At 36.8% G+C, this 19,912-nt stretch overlaps 2 protein-coding genes across 2 annotated transcripts in view; one reads left to right on the forward strand and one right to left on the reverse strand.

Moving 5' to 3' along the window:
• The first annotated feature begins 64 nt into the window (after positions 1 to 64).
• Gen (XPG-like endonuclease) lies at positions 65 to 12,211 on the forward strand. The gene is made up of 11 exons (XM_088231886.1): positions 65 to 326; positions 876 to 970; positions 2,007 to 2,211; positions 3,527 to 3,616; positions 4,856 to 4,994; positions 6,022 to 6,157; positions 7,054 to 7,221; positions 8,194 to 8,362; positions 9,229 to 9,379; positions 9,920 to 9,997; positions 10,382 to 12,211. Exons 1-11 carry the CDS (start codon positions 264 to 266, stop codon positions 11,401 to 11,403), a joined length of 2,316 nt encoding a protein of 771 aa, XP_088088012.1. The 5' UTR covers positions 65 to 263; the 3' UTR covers positions 11,404 to 12,211.
• A 2,542-nt stretch (positions 12,212 to 14,753) lies between these two features.
• Positions 14,754 to 19,912, reverse strand: part of LOC148278107 (filamin-C-like) — a 99,218-nt gene continuing 94,059 nt past the window's right edge. Inside the window, 4 exon segments of the mRNA XM_088231888.1 lie at positions 14,754 to 14,894; positions 16,675 to 16,828; positions 17,582 to 17,761; positions 19,459 to 19,631. Of these exon segments, the coding sequence (XP_088088014.1) occupies positions 16,685 to 16,828; positions 17,582 to 17,761; positions 19,459 to 19,631 (497 nt within the window). The 3' untranslated portion in view covers positions 14,754 to 14,894; positions 16,675 to 16,684.

The raw sequence follows: 19,912 nt of genomic DNA on the forward strand, positions 1-19,912 counted from the left end.
ATAAAACAACTCCCCAGATTAAAAAAAAAACAGGTACCTACGTCACGAACTTTTGAATCCTGGCAATTCAATTAATTTATTTTAACATATGGCAGTCGCTTCGAAGCTGTCAGTTGTCAGATTTGAAAATTCGAAACATTTTTTGAGCGCCGATATCTGATATTTTTCTATTACATATTAGTTTAATGTTTTCAAACGCGAGTCAACTTATTTATTCATAAAAAATGATGAAATGGTGTTATATTATATGTCATATTTAAAAAATGGGAGTTAAAGGATTGTGGACTATTCTGGGTCCATTCTGTGATCGGAAACCACTTTACGAAGTAAGTTGACTTCGGAATTATTAAAATATTGGGTCTATTACTTAGAAACCTGATTTTTAAAGAAATTTTAGCGTTTATTAAAGAAAATCTTGTACAATTCTGTTATTCAAAGTATTGTCTTGTATTGTCATCTGAAATTTGTGGATGCCGATCAAAGAACGAATCGAGCCAATTTTTGATGCCTCGGACTGAAGTGAAGCGTATTCCGGAAAGTTCATTCTGCTTCAGAGTCCTGAGTCATGTCCAAATGCTTGCAGACTGGCTGGATTTCCTCCCTACGGAGTAATTCATACCAAAATTTATTGCAACAGAGAGGGAAAACATTATTAAGAATAGAAGGCGTAAAGTGGCCACTTAAACCAGCCAATGACAGGTCATAAGCCCTGTAAATGCCTAGACTTCCATATTCACCTCTCAATAATGTTTTCTCTCTCTGTTGCAATAAATTAAAATATGAATAACTCCCTAGGGAGGAAACCCAGCCAGTCTGCAAGCATTTAGACATACTCAAACATTGTTGAGTGTATTTATTATAGATTTTGTTTTTAGATCCGTGGTGAGAAAGTTGCCGTGGACCTCTCTGGCTGGGTGTGTGATAGTCAAAATGTCACAGATAATTATGCACAGCCCCGTCTTTACCTTAGGTAAGATGCACCTTTATATGAAGGGCCTAAAACCAGAATGAAGTATCACAAAATTTGGCTAAAATCTTTATATATACACCCAATGGGCATCTTTAAGGACACATGTATGCATAGGAAATTATTATAAAAGAAAGCAAATAGACACAATGGTATATAGTAGACTTGGTGGGAGTGGAAACAGGAGAGAGGTGTTTATAATTGAATTTGATTCAGTGATCGTATGAAAGAAGACAACTTGTTATCAAAAAAATCATGACTGGTATGTTTGTTGGCAGACCTACAAACTCTGTAATGGAATATACGCAATCTCCCAAAATATCAAACTAACAAACTTCAAGCTGTTTTCAATGCAGCAGAAAGGCTTATTACGGGAGTAAAAAAATATTCTCACATCTCACATCTTCGAGATTTGCACTGGTTAAAAAGCCCAGAGATAATAAAATACAAGCTGTGCTGGACAGTATTCAAATCCCTTCATGAAATGGCTCCAAAATACCTATCGGACCTTTGTATTAGGGAAAATACATGTCAAAGAAAATCTACTCTTAGGTCAGCATTTGATTCAGGAAGAGGAAAACTTGTCGAAATCCGGCGCTCCCCAATCACTAGATTTGGAGATCGTGCTTTTGCCACCGCCGGCCCCTCTGCCTGGAACCAATTGCCTTCAAATTTACGAATCATCAACAATCCCAGTCAGTTCAGATCCCAACTAAAATCTCACTTCTTTAAACTATCATACAATTGTAAAGCGCCCTTGAGGTGATTTTTTACAAAAATGGCGCTATATAAATCAGCCAAATATTATTATTATAGGGAAATGAAAACCATAGTTCGATCTATGGTTATCGGTATGAAAGAGTAAGTTTTCTCTGAGGTGTCTAGTTGGTATCTTTAATTTTATTGAGCTCAGTAGTTCAGGCGCATCAAAGAGTGAGTTGAGAATTTAAAATAGAACTAGCAGGTCGGATTTATTTCTAGTTTAAACTAGTTTCTAACTCATACGTATTTGACTATTTATATCATGTATTTTTGGCAGGAATCTCTACTTCCGTACCAGCTACCTCTTGCTGTATGGGGTTACGCCTGTGTTCGTGCTGGAGGGCACAGCCCCCGCCATGAAGGGGGCCGCCATGGCCGCGCGGGCGCAGCTGCAGGCACTGGCCCGGGGGACTCGGCCCCCTGCCAAGAAGGCCCCCACCCAAAACACCTCCAGAAAGAGATTTGCTTCCGTCCTCTCACATGTGAGTGAGATATTTCATCATCTTGGGACGCTGTATTTTCTTTTTTTTGTACTATTTATATATTTTATAAAAATATTTTTCAATTCAATTATTTTTGTATAAAGTATAGATTCAATTATTTAGTTATTTGCAAGGACAATAAAAAAAGTATACAGTATTTAAAAACCACGATCTGCATACATATAAGACTTCAAGCCGATCCTTGTCATGCCCATCCTTCTTCATCTCATTCTGCATCATTCAATCCGATACCCTACCATTGCAACATTGAAAACATATGTTAACATTAGCAGATTATGTATCTGCTTGTTATTTGGTAAGATTTTAAATATTCAAAGGTTGTTTGCGCGTGGACAATACAATATTGTTCTGTACTAGAACTCGACCACTGTCCACATGTAAACAGCGATTCCTAGGACAGGATATTGTTTGTAGACATTGTTACGGAGATAGACAGGCACACTATCTCTCCGGAACAATGATTACTTCCACCACCGCGCACGGACACGACCTTGTGACGATAGCGATTGGTTCGATGTATTGTAAATGTCACTCCCGTGCATATTTATGCCTGGAGTGGCGGCAGAAAAAAAACTTTTTATTATAGTCTTTTAACAGTTCCGATACATCTTGAACTCGCTTGCAATAAACGCTATTGTGTATTCATTTTCGCAGCGCTCACGTCTGAACTGTGGCCGAATTTTCGTAGTGTCCCAGCTTTCTTTCCTGCGCGGTCGCGGCTGTTCGTGGAGCTGGGACAAGACAGTATTGTGTTATCTATTATATTGTCTACGTGTAAACAGTTCTTTAGTGTTAGTTTATTTTTAAGCCTTGGCAATGCAACAGTTCTTAACTTACCATTACCTGCTAATATTAATATCCTTGTATTTTGGAAAAGTTTTCCTGAATAGGATCTTTTCACGTTTTTTTTATTATTTTTAACTGTTTTACAATTTTTTTCTTGCGACGTCGGATAAATTTTCTACCAAGGTTAAAAATATGCATATTTTTAATTACTCAAAAATGAGACGTTTCGCGCCTTGTATGACAAATGGCAGTATGACTTTTGGCCCCAAACTTGTACGCAATGTTTATTAAGCCCAGTTGGCAGTCGTAACCCGTGACGTCAAAATGACGTGATACCAACTATGAGCCATTTTGTGTGTGCTCATTTTTAAACCCGAAAATTATAAATGAAAACATGTTTTGAACACCATTGATTGGAATTGTAAAAATCCGCTCTAAATATATATTTGTGAAAATACCCTATTGAAGTAATAAGTTCTTGGTAATTTGGAATGCTTTTATCTTCCAGTGTGAAAAGCTGCTATCCAGTATGGGCCTGAGGTGTGTCACGGGGGTTGGAGAAGCTGAAGCTATGTGCGCCCATTTAAATGCTACTGGAGTAAGTATTCCACGATCAACATAAAAGAGTAATGTGGTATTCTATCTTAAGAATTTTTCGTTACCAAAAGAACCCCTGTTTTTCGTTTTTCAAGGGAGCAGCAAAAAAAAGTGTTTAACTGAGGAAAACGCTAAAGTGAGGAAATGAAAAATAGTAAAAACGGTCTACAATTGTGGATTATTATATATTTACCTATGATATCATAAAAAATACTTTGTATTTTTTTATTGAATTTCAGGTTTCAATTAAAAACACGAAAATAAACATTTGAATTTTAATAAAATGTATACATTGATTTTTCCCTAAATATTGGAAAATTTTGTTTATATGGTATCACTTTTTTTAGTATGGCACTACAGAATTTTAACTGTCATTTACATCTTGGCAAAACTGTTTCACACTTTTATGATACAACTGTTTAAATAATCTTCTTTTCAAATTATGTTTATAACTTTAAGTAATATTTCTATTGCCAAATTTTTAAACTTTCTGCATCGTAATTTATTGATGTAAAGACTTTAATATCATCATAACACAAATGTAAGATGATATTTAAAAAAAGGAATTTGTTAAATTCTCTAAAATTTTATTCTACACGTGGAAACATTAATTGACACAAATCAGCTGACAGTAAAAGGTCATTTAACAAGAGTAATTTCATTAATGAAATTTGAACTTAAAAAAATAAAACCAATTTTATTTCACATAAAACGGATATTTTTATATCATGTTAAATAATATTTGATGTTTTAAAGATAATGTTGGTCAAATGTCTACCACGGCGTTGTTTAATCTGAGAGGTCCAATTTTCGTTAGATGAGCAAAGTAGCGTAAAAAATTAGACTACCCTGGCAACACTAACAAAATGTCCATTTTGTTTTCTCTGACAATCTGACAGATGGAAAAGCAATTCAATTTTTATGTAATGCATTTGCTACTTACATATGAAATGTGATCCCATTCTGTTTCTTTAAGATCCCAGCAGTATTTATACACTTTAAAACAACACAACACGATGTCTATAAAGAAACTAATGGGTCAAAATGTAAAAATACTCCTTTAAGAGTAGTTTAGTTACCTTCTGTTTGATGTGCGTATGTGGCTTCCAGACTATTCTTAATTCTATGGTATATATATTAAACGATAAAATAAATATTTTGTTGTACATAACTCGTAGATACTAGAATATTTTTCTACACCAATCTTAGTTAATCATATACATAAATGATGTGTTTACAGGAAGTCAGTGCTGTTATATCCCAAGATTCTGACTGTTTTGTATACGGGGCAACTCGTCTCTATAGGAACTTTACCGTGTCGGGAGCTGGCATTGGTACGGTGGACATATATGACCTCTTGAGGATACAAAAATCTATAGGTAAACAAATAACCTCGAGCTGATCGCATAAGCATGTACTTTTTCACAGTTTAATTCTAGAGACATATACAATTTTTGCTCAATTGTTTTATAAAAAAATGATGAAAATGCAAAAAGAAACAAAGACTCTAATTTTGAGAATAGGCGAACAATTTCATTGCTATGTACAAATAAAATTGTACGATAATATAAATGGATAAATAAAATAAAACAATTTGGAATATTCATCTAGGTATGGGACATTGCTGAAGGGAAATCTAACATTTCCTGTATCAAAACTATAAATTATCGAATCATCCAAATAGCTGACGAGCACAGATATCTAATTGCTGCCAGCCAGGAAAATAGTGTACGACCTCAACTCTCCACTAGGAAGTTAAGAGAAGATATGGACAAATGTAAATAAGAGGCACTCAATTACTCAAGTAAACGTTTACGCAGTTACTGTATAAGTTTAAAAAGCTCAGTCAGTAACAAGTCAACGGTACTCGTCTCACTTCACAACTTCACTGTGTGTTTTCAATAAGTATTAGTCTGCTTAGTCAATTAGCTTAGGCAATTCAACAACATTTTCATTTGTGACTCTTATTCACCGAGAACTATTATTCTTATACTTAGGGAGGATGTCAGTGCTATGCGAGCTCCTGACGTCACTGCGACCTGTGAAGATCTATTGTGACGGGTCCCCGTGAATAGCTCTCGCCCTCCGAGCCCAGGTCTATAAAGTATCGGGCTATTGTGTAGGGGGCGAGCTCTTTAACATCCTCAGGTTTAACGATAAGATGAGACTTCTTTGATGATGTAAAGCATCACATTCACATGTGTATAGTTGTTTCCTCATCTGCACTGCAGAACCTACGTCTAGATGTTTGGGAAAGGTTCGTTCTAGCAGGGTGTTTGTTCAATCTGCGGTGCCGTGTAAGGGCTATAGTGAAACCCTCATTTGATTTCTGCTAAGCTTTATTAGGTCAAAAGCAAAACTTAGAACTCACTTGAACTATTGAATTATTTTGAAAATTGTTTATAGATTTGGGTCGTAACAAAATGGTAGCTCTCGCTCTCCTGTGTGGATCAGATTACAATGGAACCGGTGTAGACGGAGTCGGCTACTCTTCAGCGAGCTCCTTCATCATGCAGCATTCCGATAAAGATATCATCGCAAGGTAAAGACGCTTTTCATCATCATTTCTTTATCCAAACATAACATTGTGCAGGGCTCTGTATTAGTACACCAGTCGCAGTGTATCAGCGCCGGATCTAACGAGATCTAGCACCCCGTCACTTACTGAAAAGGGACAGGAATATGCACATTTGTAAATTAATATGAGCATATTATTCTTCCCTCCATTGTAAGCAAGTGTATATGGTAGATACTGTTTAGTGTATCAGCAATCATTTCTTCGGGCTTAATGCTTCGAGAACCTGTCCAAGGACTATAGCAAATACTCTTTCTGTTTGGGAGTATTATGCTTTAATAATACCCGGCCATTGCTCAAGGGTTCCTAGCCTGATATATTGTCCCAATTTAACAACGCCTTAAATATTTAGTTTTATTTGTGATGCTATTTTGGTCCAATAAAAATGAATTTGAACTAAGCCTTTTTACAGTCGATATTTTTTATTTAAGATTATTGTTGTGCACACATTGCTATATTGGTATAATTACCGTGATATTATTACAAAAAACATTAACCTAACACAGCACCAATTAAGTACACAACACAATATATAATACAATTTCTGACCGGACAACAAAATGTGACAAGAATATGTTTAAAGCACGACTCCATTTGTGTGAAATGTGGTGTTTGTTTTAAATCAAATTTTCAAAAAGAGGCTAAATATTATTAATCGAGGCTAATATTGTTAATTAAGGCTAAATATTATTATTTTAAATGAGACTCGGCTTCCGTTTGTAGCAGAGAGCTGAGTCATTAAATAAATCAAGATCATACATCTTCTCAAATTAGAAAAATTACTAATTGCTAATTGCTCATCCTAATAAAGAATTCTGAGCTGTATGTATGTATAAGTCATTGATTATTTGAGTTCATTACAGGCTGGTGTCTTGGAGTGCGGAACCCTCTAAGTACGAGGAGTATAGAAGGCGTGTGGAGGATGTCACAAGCTGCACTGCTTGTGGTCACGGCGGGTCTAGTCGCCGGCACTTGCGCCAGGGCTGTGCTGGCTGCGGAACTCACTCCTCTTGCACTTCCAACGGCTACAGGTATCCTCGCTAGGAGCACTACTTGGAGCGCCGAAGAATGGCTGATCTCCGAGTGATTATAAAAGTTATCCCCTTCTATTTTATTATATTCTTGTAGATGGGCTCAGTTCTAAATAAGCCCTTGACATCACTGCGACCTAATTAGATCTGTAGGATTATAGTAGTTGAGGGTTAGTGGAGCTCCTACCCCAGTTAGAGAGTGACAGAAAACACGAGGTTGCTGCTTAATGCGTATTTATTACATGGCAAATAAATAATGAATTATGTCGCCTGAGTGATGCTGCGATGAGGAGTTGAAATGGCTGCACTTGAACTGAATGCTGGAATCGAGTGACTGCGTTGAGCTGAGTCTTCGGGCTGGCTGGGCTGACTGGGCCTTACCACGCCCTGTGGTCTCTTTATGGCCCACATTTCTTTGTTCTTCATTTCTCCATGGGGCGAATGTACTGCAGAACGACGCGAGATGGACGTTTTATGTGCAATACTGTTAGTATATTGAATTTTTCTACTGACATTTCTTGGTGGAACTGAATTTTTAATTATAATAATAAAAATACTTATCTAATTTTATTCCACATTCATTTATAAATTTTACCAGTGACCGGGTTTCGTCGTGACCGACATCGTCAGACTGGTGGGAGACTAAACAAATTTGAGTGTTGAGGATCTAGTGATTATGTTATTTGTATGTGATGTATTGTGGGTTTATGTCTTTCATTTGAGTAAGAGTAGTTTTTGAATCTATAAATGAGTATTGTTTTAGCGTATAATTGTTTTGGTGTCAAAAGTTGTGATTTATAAGATGCAAATATAATTTAAATGATTTTTTTTGGAGTTGTCTGATTGATAAAATGGTCTATCGATATATCTAATAAAGGCATTTCTGCTTGGCGTTCATAAATTACATTAAAAAAAATTGGTTTCAACGTTTTGTTTCAAAGTTTCGAAAATTTCAATATTTTCTGTTTCCAGGGAGTGGCGACAGCACATGAAGACAGAGCTGCAGCTGCGGCAGCGGGCGTTGGCGGGTACGGCCGCATTTCCTGACGCAGCCCTCCTCCGGGAGTTCCTGGACCCTCGGGAGACCACTCCGGAGGACTTCAACCCTCAGTGGGAGTGCCCAAACCTAATCAAGTTTACTGTAAGTATATAACTTACAGTAAACTTGAAATAATACGGACCAAAATGGACACCGAGTCGTTGGAACAATAGGCATAATCCCCCAGTCTACACACATGCGTTTCCAGAAATTCTCGAGCAGCCAGTGGACCACATGGTGACAGTATCTACCTACTGTCTACAAAAGATTCTCTTCGAAAATCTGTCTCCCTTTGTTAACCATGGAGTTGATACAGTGCTTTATTTATTTAGTTTTTTATTGCTTACTTCTTGGCATGAACACTTGGCAAATTTACTACTATGCTCTATTTTTTGTAAATTTATTGATATCATTCTTACTTTGCTAGAATTCCACTCGTCCATGCGCTTTGTAGCTGCACGATGATTGGTTATCTAGCTTTCATGTATCAACTTTAAAATACCTAAATTTTGTAAATGGGGTCTAGAATTCCAATCGTCTATGCGCTTAGTAGCTGCAAGACGTGTTGTAATCTTACTCCTTTTTATTATTCATATTATTTTTATTTTTTTTAGTATCATTAATACACTAAATTTATTTGTCAATTTTTAAAATGTGTAAATGGGGGCTAAATTTCTAACTGTCTATGCGCTCTGTAGCTGCAAGACGTCCTGTAATCTAGCTTCCATCTGTTATAATTTTTGATTGATCTTAATTGAAAACGAGGAACTAGAATCCCAACCGTCCATGCGCTCTGTAGCTGCAAGACGTACTGGGATATTTATTAATTGTACAGCGCCCTTGAGGTGATTTTTCACAAAAATGGCGCTATATAAATTATCCAACTATATATAACTTCATATGAAAAAAGATGGTATAATAAATTATATTTAAAAAATTATTTTGGTGCACGTATGTTTTTTTTCCAGAAATTGATGAAGCATTGGCTGTGCTGGACGGAGAGTTACTGTGTGGAGAAGTTCCTACCTCTGCTCACACGCTGGCAGCTGCTGCACGCCCCCCACCCCCCGCCGTGCCCCCTGCACCCCCTCGCCATAAAGAAGAAGAGAAATCCCAAAGGTGACTAAATAAACACAGATTGTCTGTGACTGCTGATTTAAAAGAATAAACAATTTGAATATTATTTTTTATTATGTGGGACTCGCCCGGAAACCGATGCCCACTGTCATCTGACCTACTATTGTCTTAAGGACAGTGCAGAAGTCCTGTACGTAAACAAAAATAAAATCTGTAAGGGAAATAGAAGATGACCTCAACTCCCCACTAGGAAGTAAAGAGGACAATATGGACAGCTACTGTAAAACCAGTAGCAAACACCCTTAGGTACCAACAGTAGTCGAGTAGATCAGTTCAGTTTGGATAGTAATTCGGGAGTTCACAGTTTGCAGATCTCGTCATCACTCTCGGCTCTCCATCACTAATTCTGTATTATATTATATAATAGTGTAGTGTGAAGTTTTTTCTTTTTTGAAGGGCGCTGCGAATTTAAATATCATAAGCAAATTTAAGAATTGATTGTAAAAATGTATTCAAAATGTAATAAAAAAATATGTGTACAATTAAACAATAAAATATGAATTATCATTTGTGTTTTAACAGGGGTGCCGAGTTACGAGGTTGTGTGGCATGACCCTGAAGGACACTACGCTGGACTAGTTTCTGATGACCAAGTGGAAGGTACTCAGAAATCTCACTTTATTTGCCGATTACAATGCTGTATCACAGGTGTAGCAATGCTCTAGATAAAATCACTCTTCCACTCATTAATAGCCGATTAAAGAAAAGTTCAATGTATCGTGTGCTTGCTTATGGAATACTTTTGAACTGTTGTGAAAATGGTTTAAATCTAATGCTCATTCTAAAGACCTATTTGAGTGATTAAAATTTATGGGTTTTCACAGTCTTTCAGACATTTTTGAGGATTTTCCTGGGTCGTTGTGGCGCTTGTTATTTTTCTTTCTTGCCGATGTTTCGGATAGCATTCCGGTGTCCGTCATCCTAATGTAGTAATGTCTAATATATCTAACATATCGATGCTAAGGTACGTACGTCTCTTTCCAGGGGAAGATGCCTTGCGAGATCTGTGGACAACAGTTGAGAGGCAAGACCACATGGAGGCTGCGTACCCTCTACTTGTAGAACAATTCAAGAAATCTCTCATCAAAGAGAAACCGAAGAAAGCCGGAAAGAAGAAAAAAGACACAGACGTATGCGATCTAGAAACAAGCATGAAAAACTTATCAATGGACAGGTCAAAAACTAAAATTATAAAGAAAAATAAAAGAAAAGGAGCAGCCGATGTTAGTTTCAGAACAAAACCAAGAAAAACAAGAAAAAAGCGTGATCAAAATAGCAAAGGACAAGAGAAAATCGACAGTTATCTTACTAAACCATCAACTGACAAAGAATTCGATTTTAAAATTGTAAATAAAGACATAGAGAGACTTAAGAACGCGGAATACAAGAGCCCCGTTTTGCTGCGAAAGACCCATTTGTTTGACGATGCGAAAAACTCAACAGCGGAGCTTTTAAGGAATATGAGCAACTGTAGCACGGAGGATGAAATAAGCGAAGCAGATCTTTCGAATATAATTCAAAATATCGTTACAAATGCCAACAAAGTTGACATCAACAAGATTATCCTCACTTCCGATAATAATTATTCTACTCCTATCAAAACAACGTCTAGTGGAAATGTGTCGGGAGTGGCTAAACGAAGAGTCAGCCATTTTTTTGGTAATGTTGACAATGATTTTGACGCTTTTGAAAAGTCTATGGACCTAAAGAATGTTCCGGACTCCGACGCTATGGATATGGAACTAAATGACACAGTAACTTATGATTTGACAGATTTTTCTCCGATTCTTAAAAAGACTATCGATACGAATGATAAAGAGAATATTTTAACTAGGAACGAGAATGTTTTGACGCTCGAAGAAAGGTTATTTGGGAAGGAAGAAAATTGTTTAAGTGCAAATGTGAAATTGGATGATTCTCCGAAGAGAGATTGTAATGCTTCGAGAGATTCTGTTGTGTATACACCACTTTTAGAAAGAATACGAAAAGCAAAGCAGTTAAAATAAAAAACATTGTGATTGATCGGATGTTCAACACAGAAATAAAGAAGTTCTTTGGGAAGGAAATGTTAGCGGCCCCCGTGGTGTAATGGCTATGATCTAGCCTCAGGTGAGATCTTAATGTAATTTTACTCAAGCCTTCAAGTCTAGTGTTCTCTTCTGTAATTAGGCTTCGTGGCCTGATGTGTTGGAAAAATAAATAAAAATATGAAAGTTTAGGCATTTACACGGCATATTGTTGACTGATTTTATTATTTTTTTATGTTATTTTACAATAAATATACCACTCCCAGCATGGTCCATTGGGACACATATAACACTCAGCGCGGTGGATATGGGGACTCAGCAATGCCCTATTTTAAGGGAATATGCGCATGAACTCAACTCCATTCTCACATATGGACCCACTGAGTGACTACTGCCACAAGAGGCCAACACCAACATGGAGAGGGCCGAGTAACCCTCTTGGTAGTCTCCTCTCCCCCTGTAGTACTCATGTCGGCTACACTAGGCCACGTTTGATGAGTCACCACCTTACCTCAGTTGTCCTTTTGTTGGAAGATTATTCCTATTTGAGATTAGGTCAATTACAGCTATACAAAATTATGTAATCTTGATATTAAATGATACGCGATGAAGCGATTACTTTGCATAAGATTTATTTTTCACCGAATTTACAAGGTAATAAATTGAAAGAGCTTTAAAACGTAGGAGATAGAGCTCTAGTCTGGCCATTGAGCAGATCATCTTATCTCTTAGTTAAATAAGTGAAAGGTATTGGGGAAACAACAGAAGAAAAAGTAAAAACGACCATTATAAAAATATTATTTTATTTATAACATGATGCAAAAGTTGTTACATATGAAAATAAATTAAAAGGTTTGTTAAAATATCAATTATATAATTATTATATACATAAAGAAAATGGAACGTCAACAGTCAATAGAATATTATTATTTTTATACAAAACAATTTCTTAACATTCTTTACTGGGTCTACAATACTTTGTTTGGGATTTTAAGGGTATTTAAAACTAAGCTAAAAGGGGACGCAATCAACAGTGTATGGAAATGCTTCGGCAGCCACATATTGTGTTCCATAATTATTGCCCAATCTTGTAAAACTTTATCAAATTTATAACTTCCAAACAACTGAAGGTTGCTTTTAATCCCACGAATCGTTTAGGCATAATTTTGATTGCCCCCTCTTTAGTTTATAAATGGTAAAAAATCTTTAACAAAGTTACAAAATGGCCGCTGTAAACCACAAAATACTCAACATCGTAATGTAACATGCGTAAATGGTGCACCCAAACATTCCGAAAACCTATTTCACCACATTATTCTTAATACAAGACTAAAATATTCACAAATCCTTTATCTTTCTCATCCAGACAACGAAATGAAGGAATATCTTTTCCACGTTATACAAATCCTTTTTTAAGAATATCGCAAATAACAAACAGTCTTATTCACAATGGTGGACTTAATTTCGTATCTTTATTTCAAATGACGAAGTAGTGACACAAATGTGATACTCAAAAAAAAAATACAAATTCAATTTATAAATTTTGAATGCACTCCATAAAAATATGTTTATGGACGATGGCTAAACGCATTCCACACCCGAAGAAGCGTATTTTTCATTGACAGAAAACAGGCAAATAACACTCGGAGATCAAGTGTGCAATGAAGAAATAAGACTGACACGTTGTGAGTAAGACGAAGATTCTGGAGGGATCATGGAAACATAATGGACAAGAATCCCTTACAGCAGCTAATGGAATTTCACTTGGTCCTCGTTCATTTCTGGAAGACCGCCTAAAAGATGACGGGACAGATGGATCTCAACGTCCCGAGCGGCTTTCTTCCAGAACATCTGTTCTTGTTGATCTCAACTAGATTAGATGACAGAAGAAGAAGAAAAAACATCCAGTTTGTTCTGATTGGTGATGCAAACGCTCGAACTAGTTGGAGGTTCATTGTTCAAATAGTAACACTCCCACCATTTTCAATTGCCATGTACACAACACCTTTCACATACAGGCGTTATAATTCAGGGAAAAAAGCGGTACGAAATTGAGTCCACTTTGAATATCTGTATATATTTTTCGACTGTGGAAAAATGAATCTTGTATTCAGATTAATTTTGGCCTACAGTTGAAATATTTTGGTTTTGATTAACAGCGATTGTATTTTCCCACCAAAACCAAAACATCTCTGGCACTTTTAAACTTAATACAAATAACCCGTGCAGTTTTGCTTACAATTTGCTAAAGCAACTAACGATAAATGGTATGGAATCAAATTTAAGACAAACTACGCTTCCGGGATTGAAAACGAATTTTTTACAGAACATAAAGATGATTGTTGCAGATTTACATATTTTTACAGAATTAAATTATTTCTATACTTATCGGGTCAATTTTCACTAGATTCGATACACATGTATATTATTTAAAAAATGATTTGTAAGGATGTCTTAAATTTGATTTTTAATGACAATAAATAAATAATGCTAATCTTATAAAAATATGATCGTTGTAAAATTCATAAGACATTTTGGAATATAAATATACTTTGGAATGTAAAAATTTTTCTGTACTGAAAATCTGTACTAGCGAAAAACCGACGTAATAGTTTACAAAAGAAAAATGCAGAAACATAAATTTTCAATTATGTAAGTTGTTAAAATCAATCCATCGTTGAAGCTAAGCCACCATAAACAATCCTTATTACAGTTTCTATCGAGGTATTTTCATCATTTTATAATATCTACATTTTTAAAACGTTACCATACATCGTTTATGGAGACATTAAATTCTTGATGAAAGAAATCAGATTAAGGTGACAGACAATTTGCAGGTTAAACCGATCGATCAAATAAAATGATACTCAACTTTTTACATAACTTTTTATTAAATTAAATGTTTTTTAATTTACTCCTCGCTTGTTGTAGTTTAAAACATTTACCACTTTTTACATTAATGAAATATTTTATGAATCTGTATTGAATTTGTATTTATCACGAGAAAACCTGTAATTTGCCAAGATAACTCTGCCTATTGGTGGAGGTTTTCCACGTATACAATATTTGCTTAATTTTATATTATTTATTGTTTGATATCCGAAGGTAATATATTATAATTGAGATTTAAGCATTGGCAGTGAACGTTGACACGTTAACAATTGTTGCAAATAACATCGGTGGAATAAACCATATATGTCAGAATGTTGACAATTGACAATTGATATTTAGTTGTTTGTAAAAGTTGAAATAACATTAAATAATAACAAATTTGCTGTTGGTAATTTTCGCTAGCACAGATTTGAGTAGAATTTGAAGAATATTAGTGTATTTTAGCTACATCCGCACAGGAACCGTATAACTCTGTGGTGGAATTCCCGCCAAAAGTGCTTCCAACAAGACAGTTCTCTCGTTATATAACTCTCCGACCTGCACTCGCTGTGCGCCATCTCGTGTTTCATTAGCATATCCTGAAATCATTAGTCTTATTGATTGGACGCAAAACAAATAAATAAAGAGTCATTTTAATCGTACAAGGTTCGCGTACAAAAATCGCGAGGCAATATTGAAGTCTAGAATTTAAAGTCGAGCATGGGAGGCGTCCGAGGGATGCGTCAACCACTTCATTACTAGCTCTGGGCTGGTATTCTGAACGAAATGGCACGCCAAGAGATCACTCTGTTACCGTGTATTTAGTACGTAAATATGCCTAACTGACCTAATATTACTTTTTAAGGTGATCAATTCATTAATTGACTGTCCAGATTTGCTGGAGTTGGTGTGCTTCCGTGTGTACCTGGTCGACATACCAGCCACAGATCTCTTTTTTGTTCTGCAAGTTCTAGGACCAACTATCACATGCACTCGCCTGTAGACATGGCAATCAGTTTTGGACTTGATAGTTATAAAACGAGTCTGATTTCTTTTTTTCTCTCGCAATATTATTCTTAAACCTTTCTTTATATTTAAAAATGTTTTTCCTTTTTTTGTTTTTTCATATTTATGTATTTATTTCGTTAATATTTTTGGTTGCTTATGTGTATTTACCTACTTGTTACTTTTGTTATAGTTACGCAATTTTATAATTTTTTTTTATGTTTTTATGTGTATTTTTTTCTTTTTTTCATATTTATGTTCTATATATGTAAAAGGCAATTTACGCCGTTTATGTAAAATAAATAAATAAATAAAAATTCGTTTCCTACATGCCCTTTTGCGTTCAGAATACCACCCTTGGTGTTTATTTCACACGGAACTGTATTTTTATCCGCCCAGGAATGCTATTCTGATCCACTCTCGCGGCAAGAGAAAACAGTTTTACTTGTGTATTTTTTATGTAAATACACGAGATAATACGGCCACGAGAGCGTTTGGAATACCAGCCTAGATAACTTTAGTACTGAAATATATTAATATTTTATAAAACACTAAATTTTCCCGTTGAACCGTATAATATTGTCGATGAAAGATAAGTTTATCAATGTAAGTGCGCCTACATGTGCAAAATATTGTGTTTGTTAGAAGGAACCCGCTGATTGTTAAGTAGCACTAAAACTCTTACGGACTTTATAAATAAACATGCAAAAAATATGAAGGTTTACCAGTGTTTTTTTCTTGTACCCCTTGTACTTAAAAATATGATTGTCGAAATTTGAAAAAAAGTGCTCGTCAGAAATGTTTTAAGGATTGCGAAAAACGTTGACAAAGGTTATAATTATATCCAATGGTGATTACTTTGAAGGGGACAATATTCATATTGAGGAATAAATAAAGATTTAAAAAAACTACACAAATTCCTTGTATTTTTTAATCAAACTATGTATGATGTCTGTTGTGATAAGTTATTGTTATTAAAAGCTCGCCGTAGAAGACCGAGTTTAAAGAACTGGGCTAGTAAGGTTCCCCAAACTCGGAGATATGTAATTTGGAAGAGTGTAGCCAGCTTGCCGTGTCTGTGTTAGGTTGTATTAGTTACTCGGGCGGGTTAGGTTGGATTAGTTACTCGGGCGGGTTAGGTTGAGTTAGGTTGGATTAGTTACTCGGACGGGTTAGATTAGGTTAGGTTGAGTTAGGGTTGGATTAGTTACTCGGACGGGTTAGATTAGGTTAGGTTGAGTTAGGATTGGATTAGTTACTCGGGCGGGTGGGGTTGAGTTAGGTTAGTAACTTGGGCAGGTTAAGTTAGGTTGGGTTAGTTTACTCGGGCGGGTCGGTTAGGTTAGGCTAGGTGCGGCTAGAGGTGTGACATACTGCGGTGGTGTTAGGAGGGCACCTGTCCGCTGTGCAGGTAGCGCCGCAGCTCCTCCTGGGTGTCGAAGATCATGACCGGGAAGGGAGACCCGGGCACCAGCTTGCCCGCCCACTTCACCTCCACCCTGTAGTCCCCTGGTTCGGTCGGATCAAACTGGAAAATCAAATAGATAGTGTATAAAACAATTTATCAAGGGCGCAATTTCAAATCCAGACTCTTTAAGAGATATATAGATGATGGCTGGTATTCTCCGTTTTTCCTATATGGGGCTGAAATGTGGACAATGCGTGCCTACGAGAGGAAGAGGATCGATGCATTCGAGATGTGGTGTTGGAGAAGGCTGCTGCGTGTGCCGTGGACAGCCAGAAGGACGAATGCATCGATACTGGGAGAGCTCTATATTACAACTCATCTATCAGTGGTGTATTTGAGAAGGATACTGTCTTTCTTTGGACATATTGCTGGACGTGAGCCAGACAATCTAGAAAAGGCAATAATGTCTGGCCGAGTTGAAGGTAGGAGAAGCCGGGGTAGAACCCCATATAGATGGACTGACCAAATAAAGGTGGCTACGGGGCTGAAATTTGATGAGTCAGTTCGTCAGGCTGAGGACAGACTGAAGTGGTGTTCCACTAATCAGAAGTGTTCATGGTGATTTTGGGTGTTCTAACTATCGAAGCCCTGCTGTAGATCTATTGTGACGGGGTCCACGTAAATTAGTTCTCGTCCTCCAAGCCCAGATCTCTGAAGAGCCTGGCTAGGTGGAAGTGGAGGGTGAGTGTTATCATATTGCTAAATCTTATCCAAGTCCAGATTCTTAAAGTATCGGGCCATTAGGTAGGTGGCGAGCACTCTAACATTATGGGTTCAAATAATACTCGGGCCACATAATAACGCTGTTGTTACCTTGCACAATATGGTGCGATCCTTCTGGCTCTCTCTCTGCATCTCGACGCGGAAGGCCCCCTTGGGTCCGCGCACGCGCACCGTCAGTTGGCCCGCTCCCGCGCCGCGTGTGTCGCAGATGAAGCGCGACTGGAACGTCGCCAGCACGCCCGCCTCCACCCCTGGCCCGTACACTCGCACCTGGCACGGGAAGTCGGGAGTTAAGACTGGTGATATAATGGAGGGCGTTGGCCCCAGACACCTGGGCAGATGCCACATAGGGATCTGACATGCACAAGGGCTGATCAAAAAATATGGTGAATTAATTTTTGTAGCAGTAAGTCAGATGGCCTGATCCATTGAGATAGTCAGTGACAAGTTTAAACAAGTTGCAACTTGTAGTCGGCTTCCAGACCAGGAAGAGTGAGGTTGTGTTTACCGTGTCTGTCACGCATTATGGATTTGCAACATGTAGTTTTATTTTGATATTGCAAAAAAGTGACAAAAAAGCTCATGATATGTTAAAATCAGAGTATGGCGAAAATGTGGTGACTCTGAAGACTGTTTACAAGTAATATGAGCAATTTAAAAGTGGAAATGAGTCGGTTGAAGAAGACTAATGGTCGGGAGGTCCTTGGATCTCAAAAACAGATGGAAGCTTACAAAAAATGACAAAAATGATTTGTTCAAACGGGCTATTCGGGCACCGAAGAACTGAACATCTCGTACGGGTCCATGTAGAATATTTCCGTACCTCAGAGGCAGACGGATGCAAATCCAGAATTTGGTGAAATGACATTTCGATTTTTATATCTAGTTTATTTCGACGGCTTACGCCTTTAACGAAGTATAAAATAATATTAAACAATTATAATAAAACAAAACACCTGAACACAGTATAAAAAATATAGATACATGAAATAAAATCAGCAGAAATTATTTTCTACTGATATTCTTATGGAAATAATAAAGAAAAATTAAATAAGAAATTATAACATAGGTATGCAGCAAATTAACAATAAATAAAGGGTTTAAATATAAAAAGTATTGAAGTAACAGAGGCGATGTATCATAGCATAAATAGTAAAACAAGTATAACACTTAGTACATTTTTATAATTTAGAAAAGAAGTGATTGATGATTTTAATTGGTATAAAGATAAATTAAATAAATCTAAGTTTCCCTGTTTGTTTGCTAACATGTGGAACCGTGGAATAGGTGAGTATTTGGCATAGTTTGAACTATGCAAATCAACAGCAAAAGAAGTATTTTGTCTCGTCCCACGCTGTCTTACATAAAAATTCACACATTTTAAAAGTTCGGGACTGTCTACAACTATACAAATATGACAAATAATTTTGGAGAATGTAAAAAACTCAAATACAGAAAATTTCATGATCATGTCAATTGATTTTAAAGAAATGTAAGCCTTGTAATGAAAGAACCAATGTATTACGATACTGAAAATACAAATTAATTCTATAAATGATTAGAAATCACTTAGAGAAAGTAGATTTTTTAGGCTTGTTTCGAACATTTGATGTTTGGATTTGCATCCGTCTGCCTCTGTAGTACATATTTGCAAATAAGACGAGTGCGAAATTCGTTGCAAAATCTCGCTTCTGATTCGCGAGTTGACCGAAAAAAAGGTTCTTGTCTGTCCACATCCGCCTTACCTTCCGAATTTAGCATCATGCGACTTCTGGCTCATCCTGAAAATAAAAACCGTGCTAAAAGGAAAACGTTTCAACACAATTCCCGGCACCGAGAGGGCCAAGACAGAGCATAGTCAACGTTAGAACGAGTGCGTCGTAACCAAGAAGAGTACTTTGCGGATTATTACTTTTATTCGCCGTATTTTTCGATCAGCCCGTGTAAGTATGCAAGTTGAAAGTTACCTTGGAGGCGTCCGGCGCTCCCGCGACCCGCAGCTGGAAGGGCGAGCCGGGGACATGCTCCCCGGCATACTTGACCGTGAGTTGGTGTCTCCCGGCCTCCTGGGGCTTGACATTCAGGGTGAAAGTGGCGTCCCCGTGCTCATACAACTCGCAGTATGCTACTTTCCGAGGACCTGAAATTTTGATACATATTATTAATGTTTTAGTCTTTGTCCGAGCCAATGAAGAATACAGTTTTGTGCGTAGGTAAAACACTACACAGATCGTGGACATTTGTGAACCTATCATACATTGTTTTAAAACATGCACATTTGTCTGAGAAATAACATTCTTGTTTTTTTCAATTTCATACATTAGCCTCAGTACCAGCACTCCATTGTAACCTGTTGATTTTGCCTCTTGCTCGGGTTGATTTATGTGCACCGTTCACTCTGTTCCCGGCTCGTCAAATAAA

Source organism: Micrasema longulum, unplaced genomic scaffold, assembly GCF_059751315.1.
Source record: "Micrasema longulum isolate JH-2025_06_02 unplaced genomic scaffold, ASM5975131v1 h1tg000928l, whole genome shotgun sequence".
Lineage (NCBI taxonomy): Eukaryota > Metazoa > Arthropoda > Insecta > Trichoptera > Brachycentridae > Micrasema > Micrasema longulum.